Source organism: Megalops cyprinoides, chromosome 11 (assembly GCF_013368585.1).
Source record: "Megalops cyprinoides isolate fMegCyp1 chromosome 11, fMegCyp1.pri, whole genome shotgun sequence".
NCBI lineage: Eukaryota > Metazoa > Chordata > Actinopteri > Elopiformes > Megalopidae > Megalops > Megalops cyprinoides.
In genome coordinates, this window is record NC_050593.1 from 18,599,198 (window position 1) to 18,608,081 (window position 8,884).

The 8,884-nt window shown below is 39.7% G+C and overlaps 1 protein-coding gene across 1 annotated transcript; it reads right to left on the reverse strand.

Annotated features, from left to right (window-relative positions):
- Positions 1–248: 248 nt before the first annotated feature.
- ace2 (angiotensin I converting enzyme 2) lies at positions 249–8,625 on the reverse strand. Its single transcript, XM_036541396.1, has 17 exons — positions 8,443–8,625; positions 7,473–7,631; positions 7,218–7,311; positions 6,398–6,541; positions 5,901–6,013; positions 5,590–5,695; positions 5,298–5,395; positions 4,280–4,449; positions 3,610–3,836; positions 2,879–3,023; positions 2,370–2,468; positions 2,118–2,240; positions 1,478–1,672; positions 1,323–1,392; positions 1,080–1,180; positions 750–866; positions 249–447 (listed from the first exon to the last, which is right to left on the reverse strand). Exons 1-17 carry the CDS (start codon positions 8,623–8,625, stop codon positions 249–251), a joined length of 2,343 nt encoding a protein of 780 aa, XP_036397289.1.
- Positions 8,626–8,884: the final 259 nt, after the last annotated feature.

Genomic DNA, 8,884 nt, shown 5'->3' on the forward strand with positions numbered 1-8,884 from the left:
AATATATTTACTTTATTTAATGATATATATTTATGTTGAAAAATATATTCTGTATGGTTTAACATATATGATGAAATGTATTCATTTCATTCTGGGTTTTCTATTTTAGAATGTATTGAAAGGTTGGCTATTATTTTTTCATCTGCTCCCTAATGCTCTTGCTATTGTTGATCTGTTGCTTTTTAATTTTAATACTTGATATACTGTACAACCACACACACACACACACACACAGTTACTTAAACAACTCACCTCTTCCTTTCATTGACCCCAGTGAAGATAAGGTACGCTCCCAAACACACCACCACTCCCATTATCACCCCAAACACCACTAGCCACACAGTCACTGGGGGCTCCACAGGCGGGGACAGGGTTGCCAGGAGACCCTCAAACTCCAGTGTTGCGTCATCAAGCCGGAAGGCGCTGTTGATCCGTTCTCTAGACAGCCTGTGAAGAAACATCCAGATGATGCTTTCACAAGGGAGGACACTGTTACTGTTAAACTCCCTGAGACAAGTGAGACATTGAGACTCACTGAGGCAATGCACATTCACTTTCTGAGAAGTTTTGCATTTTCTGAAACCTTAAGCAGGCCCACCCAGATAGAATGTTATAATTTTCAAGGTGATGTGAACATGCAAAATATAAGGTAAAATTACAGTATAAATAAGTAGTTATTTCTCACCATTGAGACAATATACGGTAGTGTACAGCCTTTTTTACGCACACATTAGTACATTGTGTCTTACCGAATGGCTGCTTCCACGTCAGCCTTTGGAATAGTCTTCATTTGGTCAGTGGAATCAGTGACAATAAAGTAGAAGGAGACCCTTGGAGTTAATTTGTAAGTGTGGATATTGTCTGAGCTGGAAGAAGAAAAATAAAAGACAGATTATGTCATGAATACCACCTACATAAAACATGACAATGAAAAATGCCTGAAGGAGAAAGAAGATGAGGAAGCCACTGTAAGCTACTTCATTGCTCTACTCCCTGGAGATTCATATATGACAGGTATCATATACATAATAAAGTGAAAGGTCAGTCAGTGAAGGTTATGCCTTTGGTTTGATCCTTACACAAAGTTCATTTGTTTCCCCTTTTCCTGGGCGTAGTACTGGCGCATGGCGTACGCCATGGTGGCTCTGAACAGATACAACTCGTTTTCATTCCACTGGTACTGAAGAAAAAGAGAAGCATGATTTTGTCAGTGAAAAATGCTCTGGAGTAGAGAAACTCTGATCTAGTTAAGAGAAAGATCACTCAGATCTCTGTCTCTGTTTCTCACATGATCACAAATTCCATTTTGATAGCTGACCTACCGCCTCATCACCCATTGCAGTCTTCAGACTCAACCGCACTTTGAAAGCATCTGCTGAATCTGACAGATAGAAAAGAGGACTGTTGCAAGATCATTTAGGCAGCTGTTAAATAAAATATATAAAATCAAATTTGGTTTGGATCTTCAGCAGAAATTGTGTCTGTCAACTTACATGGGTCTATTGTGTTCCTCCATCCTGGTGTAATGTTATTTTTAGCATTCTCTTTCTTTAGCCAGAGAAACAGGTCATTAAAGTAGTCCAGCAGGGGCTGGGAGTCCATTCTGGTGACCCCTGACACTTGTTCCAGAGCTCTGGTCCATGACTTGGATTTTCCCAACTCTAGCATGGCCCTTGTCAGAGATAGAAGATTAAAGATGTGAAAAACATGAACTCCATGTTTGTATAGTTTGTGTAGCTCATATTAATTCTCATGTTATTTTCTACAAGGTTTTTGTGTCTTTTTTTACATTTGGACTAAAGATATTAGATGTTTCTTTCCTAACATCTCTCTAAATCATACAGATGCTCTTCATTGTTCAATACAGTGGATTTCAATTGATATTGGTTATCATCCTGGAAGTAGCTGGTACTGTATTAATTTCAAAACACTTTGCACCGTGAAGCCAGTGCTTCTCAGCAACTCATATTTATCAATGGCTTTTGTACATGCAATAGGTGAACTGTTTCCTGAGATCCATAAAACACTACTGCAAATGTTGTGTGTAAATGTGTAAATGATACATGCATTTAATTTATTAATTAAAAAAGAAAAGGCACTGTATATCTGTGCTTTACCTGAGTTTGTCACCAGCTACTGTGGAGTTGGTGATGTCACACTTGAACAAAGGTCCTGTGTGCCCAGCAGCCTCACAGAGAGATGCTTGGAACTGGAACTGGTAGATAGTCCTTGTGAAGTATCTGTAAAGAGATTCCAAGAAAACAGTGTGTGATAAGATATCAGCGAAAAACCCTATTTTTTGCTGAAGTGTGGATTTTTCATTTTTTCATTGTTTGTGCTGGCTTGTAGGACAGTGGAGGGACATATACCTGATGAAGGAGTAATCACTGGAAACATGGAACAGTGCTGGAGGGTCACAGTATGTCTCATCTCTTGGCAAAGGCTCAACCACTCCAACAAGATCTCTCCTGTGAAGAGAGCAAGAGAGTAATGTAACAGTGGCACTGAATATTAGAGCTTATGTCACTAAAATGACATGACACATGTGCACATACAGTACACACACACACACACATAGGTGCAGAACAACAAGATGTATAGTAAATACAGTAAGCAATAAACAGTAAACCCTGAAAATATTTTTAATATAAAAGCAAACAGTATAATAGCAAAAACAATGCCTAACAGTTACCAATGGCAATATACTTACATCATGCTTAAGTGAACACAGAGCCAATCAATCACCTATAAGACCATCATTATCTTTAATTATCGTGTTTAAAATATGCCAAACAACAGCCCATAAGAGCAAGGTCACACTTGTATCACAGTAGCATGGTGACTAATAATGTGCAAAGAATGACATAGCAGGGCTTACTTCATCTCCCACCACCTCAGCATCCATTCATCCTTGGGGATGGTTCCCTGGAACACCTGCCACCTCCACTCCTCCAGCATGTAGGTGAAGGGCAGCGTGGCCACAATGGTGAGAGCCTGTTTCAGCAGGAAGTTGATCTCTGTTTCTGCAGAGTGCAAGGAGGAGCATGCTTAGAGTGATGCTTTCTCTGGAGGTCATACTCAAAAGGCTGTTTGTTTTGCAAATTAAGAAATAGCATAATTAGAAAAACAGAATGCATCATCAAGTTAATGTTTGAACACATCCAAGACGAGTTTCAGACAGCCTTGGAGACACTACCACTGTTTAAAGAAATATGTGACTGTTGAATAATTAATGCTGCTCCCTCACACTGCAACTTTAAAATGTAGATTCAATGCTTAGACACATTCCTGTTTCTCTCATTGCTTTATGAGAGTGCATATATTTGCTTTTAGCCAGCAGTGTTTTCATGGAAATTAGCATAATAAAATAGCATTGGCTTTCAAATGGAAGGTAGTGTTTTTTTAAGGGCAAAGACAACCTTTAGAGCTGACTGCTGGGCCCAACAGAGCTGTAAAACAACTAATTGTACAAGATAATAATGCTAAAAAATACACATTTGGTATAAATGACATTGAATGCAAATGTGCTGTAAATACGGATATACTGATCCTTGTAAGGCAAATGGAAGAGGAGCTTGAAGTTAGGTTTGTCACTGGACCAGGACATACCGCTGTCCTCTGTAAAATCTGGAGCCAGGAGACCCAAGGCATGTAGGTGTTTCGGGGTGGCTGCAGACAGGGACATGATTTCACCCACAGCCTCATGGAATCCTTCGTTGGCTCCATCTCGCAGCAGGTAAGACAAATTGCGGTATGCCATCTGATACTGGTTGTGGCCCATTTCATGGTGAACAGTCAAGAAATCATCCATGTTCACTTTAGTGCACATTTTGATCCTACACAGGGCAGAAAGTCAATGTCACCACAATATTATAGTCCCATTGGGAATTTGTGTCTGTCCAGGACAGTGTTTTACCGGTAAGCTGTTAATTTCATAAATTCATCAGAGTGGCAGGCTGTCTGTGAGCAAGAAAAATGTAAAGTTTTTACCTGTGTTTCAGAAGGAGTTTCATTTATTTAATGTGAGCTTGGCTATTCTAGCGAAAGACTTTCCCAGGTCTTTGTTTTTTTTTTTTTTTAATTCAGGCTCTATATACAATTTCTCAATATACATTTTAATTTTGTTTACAGTTAGTGATATTGACACATGGCCCTGGGTGCCCATGAATAGTTGTAAAGAGAGAGATACTGGAGACATGCATTAAAACATGGATATGTTGTGTTAGAGGGATGTTCATGGCAAAGGTTCACAATGAATAATGATCTTTATAAAAGTCACCTGAAGTCCTTTCTGTTGCCCATGTCCCAGGCAGTAGGGTGGCACACAACTTTTCTATCATCAGGCTTCTCTAACATGGACTCAGTCCAGAAGTTGTCAAACATCTGGTACAGGTTCACTGACATGAAGAATTTCTCTGCTTCTTTGAACATCCTGTTTACTGTCCAGCCCTGGGAAGAGCATTGTGAATGTATTTTTGATACCAACCTGTGGTCATAGTTTCAGAGTACACATAGTATTGCAAAAAGCAATGAGCCATGAGGGCAAAGAGCAAACATGAATGCTAAAAGGAAATTACAGGCATAAATGTTGCTTTGGAAGTTGTTGATACCATTCTAAATGTCAGGGGCGCCTGCAGGATTTTATCTTAGGGTACGCACAGAAACTGACCATACACGCACACGTACACGCATGCACGCATGCACACACACATCAAGAGAGAGCTGAGAGAGAGAAACGCCACTGACTGATTAATGAATAATTAAATCTGGCCTACCTATTTGAAGTTTACTTACATTGTATTCATACTCAAATATCAGGCACGAAAAGAAAAAACCTGAAAATACTTCAACTCGGAAATACTGTTTGTGAACTCGTCAATACTTTTCACTCATGAGAATGCTAGTGGCGTCTAACTGGAAAATACCACAAGGAAATCTGGACATTTCTAAACTTGCATTGATTTCACGCGACAATGTAACATACTACAAATGTAATCATTAATGGTCGCACACCGGGTACTACACTGAAAAATAGCATGCAGTATACAGTATATACCTGTGTAGTAGTATGCGGTACACAGTATGCAGTAGGCGGTTTTGAATACAGCCTCTCTTTCAATTTTCAATTTCAAATTTCAATTCCAAACATTGGCATTACAAATATACACATACACATGTCTCTGTCTCTCTCTCTCTCGCGCGCGCGCGGAGCGCTCACAAATCAGGAATCTCACAGCTGTAGGCGCCCATGCTAAATGTTGTATATTTGTGATTGCAGACACAAAAACGCTTCTTACCTGACTGACCATAGCATCGGTCACATCAATGGTTGGTTTATGAGGATAAGGAACTGACAGTGGGTAAAGGTTTGTCCAAAATCTCCCCCACATATCACCTGATAAGTAATTGTAACAACAAGAAAGTGAGTAGTTTTACAAATTGTGCAAGTGCACATTATCCATGAAAATGGAGTTTGTCAAGTACTGTGTATGTGTGTTATGGAACTTCATACCATCACTGCAACACAAGCAGGACAGACAAGAAGATTTTGTCCTTGACCATGGTGTGCTCCCCTTTGAAAGGACCTACCTAATAGGTGAGCAGGAAGACCCCCCTGGGAGTCAATGTGACCAGGGTAAACCAGCTGCAGTTTGCTTCTCACATAGGCATGTAGCTCCACATACAGAGGCAGGATCTACAACATCACAGCAATTTCAAGTAACTTTAAAAGGACATTTATTATTGGATTTACTACCATCTGCAATGGCCTTTTTTAAGATCAAGCATTTTTGGAAAATAATGGATGTTTTAAATCCATGCTCTTGTAGTTCTTCTGAGATATGAACACCTTGTGGGTCATAGAAAACATCTGTGTAGAAGAGAAGGTCCAAGATCCATACCTCCTGGTATATGCGGCGAACATCTGTCATGAGTTCATTTCGGGTGTATTTGTATTTGCCATCATCTATAGTTTCATAGTTTCCTCTCCAGTAGTCCCCATAATCTGCATAGCCTTTAATTCAGACAAGACATTTTGTTATAATAAATTACTGAGACACAGCTCAGGGTTATTTTTAGGACTTATGAACATCTCAGGTGTAGAGCACATGTTTCTCTGAATGTCCACCAATACATATGATTTGAAATTGACATCTGACTTGCACTGCAATACAGTTTCCAAAGATTTTGTACAGTTCTCCCAGACAATATATTTAGGAAGTAAATGCTGATTCAGTCATATTAAAATGATTCTAACAGAATCATTGATTTTGTGTTGAGCAAGTGTTTGACTAAATTCAAATTATTCAAGAGCACACAACAAGTGTTGTTCTGAGCAATGTGGCGCTACATCCAATAAATTTTAATAAACATTCTGCTTCGTTTTGCACGTTGTTACCGTTCAATTTGGCGGCTTCATTCTTCAGATCCACATAGTCCTCATAGAGTGGCCTCATCCTCTTCCCCACCTCCACTCTCCATCCCTCCCACACATGCAGACGCTCGTAGTAGTCCTTGCTGTGTGCCATTATGGCCTCCAGACCTGCGGATGCAACAGAGAGCATGGTAAGCTACAGGGTACATGACACCTCTTTAGTATGATAGGATCTTCCATTTCAAATAAATCTAGCACTTACAAAGTTGCTATTGCACTGTTTTGATTATTGTAGCACTATGTGTCTCTTTGACATGTTTGTTTGAATGTGGTCTGATGTATTGATGTTGATGTATGTACTGTTGTTCATATGGCCTATTGTGTAGATTTATGTACCTTGGTTTGTACCTTGTTCTGGATAAGAGCAGCTGCATGTAAATGTAAACCACACCTCAGTGCAGAGCTTTGCTTCCCTGAACAAAATACTGTATGTGTCCGTCACTGTACATGTATTTGACAGGTATTTCCTTCTACAGATGGAAAAATATCAGACAAAAAACTGAAAATGAACCCTTGAGAAAATGCTGGGTTGGATGCCCCAACCTCACTTACATTATTGTCCCTTTCAAGGTTTGATTTATAAATGCTTGGTAAATACAGCTAAACACTTACCATAAGTTATATCACTCAAGATACAATTTTAGATAAAGGTACGCTAACTCAAAATGAGACAGAGCGGGTTGTCACTACTCTACACAGAGCACAGATGGTGGGAACTCAAAACAACCTGACCTGGCAGTTCAATAAACTTTTGAGGTTCTGGCACTTGCACAGTGAACAATACCTGGTTCCAAAGTTTGACAGTCAAACGGATCGTTGACTTTGCATACTGTGGCCGTGCTGTAGATGGTGCTCATCTCACCCATCACCTTGTTGAGCTGCAGAAAAATGACAAATGTCCAGATGCTTTTATGAGGTAGGCCACACTTGAATGTAACATTGAATTAAGGACAGGGAGGTTACAAGTCACTGTCCATATCTCCTTTCCAGAGACTCTGGAATGGTTTTGTGCACATGCCCAAAGTACAGCAGGACTTACATGATCTGCTTTGTCCTTGGACAAGGCCCCGGATCCTTTGTCTTGAAGTGCTATCAGCTGCACTTTAATTGTTGCATCATTTATTTTATCAATAGGAAATGCTTGGGATTCCTCTGACACGTTGCTGTAGAAGGCAGACCATATTTCACCCTGCTGAGACTGAGAGAGAAAAACAGCGTGGGTATAACTTTGGTATAATTCAGCAAGCACACTGTCCAAAAGTGCCAGCATGGCAGGGGAGACTGGGGTAGGTGATGCCAACATTCCATTCAGTGTAAATAAGGGAAACACAGGACTGGTGTTCTTAAAACATGACTGTAGCTAATTTAAATGCAAACTCATTTCTCTGTTTTTGTCCATTTACAAATTGGAAATGTGAATTAACTGCACATGGTCAAATCACAACACCTCTGTCATATTGCAGTGAAGTTAGTGGACATGTGGCTGGAACCATTGATTTCATCTTTTGTACTTTTTGAATGAACATTGGAAAAATAGATATGAGTGAAATTTTTATTCATATTATTTTAGAATATGAAATTAATATTTAGCATTCAAGTAAACTAACAGCATCCTACTCATTCAAGACATGATTCAAGGTTAATTCTGTAGAAGTGCTGTTTTTTTATTCCTTGTGTTAAGCTGTAGAGCATTTTGTCATTCTATACAAATGAAATAACCTTAAACTGCTGATAAGCTCTAACAAGTTGTCCTGCTTCTAAAACAAACTAAAACACACAAACTAACCCAAATAAAAAAAGTTATTTTACAAGTTGTTGTTGGTAATATTACCAAAATATGCAGTTTTCATGGCCCTCTCACATCAGCTTACAGTTGGACCATAGTAAAAAAAGTATATTTCTACAACACAGCATATATGTTGCTCAGAAAGATGTCTAATGTAGTGTACAACATGGACCATAGATCACCTGTGGGTACTCCTTTCTGTTCATGTTTGTTGCAGACTTACCAGCTTCTCAGCATTTTCAGTGGTGATGTTCGTGTTGTATTCCCATGATGCAAGTGAGTACTGATACATCAGCCTGGTGGCATCCTCATCGAACCTCTGCAGAAACTCTGCCGCTTGCTGTTCATGGTTGGCCTGAGCAGCCACGTAGGCCACAGCCACAACTAAGAGAAGCTTTGTCAACATCCTACCCCTGTAGACCACCACAGCAGCACTGACAGGGAAATATTACCTCTTTAATGATATATCAATAGCTCAGTTTGGCCTTTGAACAAGGCCATAATTCAAAGGCGTACCCTTTCCCTCACACCCCTATTGGCTGATTGGATCTCAGGCCTCAGGTGCAACAGGTCTCCATTTATATTTAATTTTTTGGTTCTCTTCTCCTTTTTTCACCTCTTTGTGTGTTCTCGTTGGCCTGATAAACTATGTAATGTGGACTGTC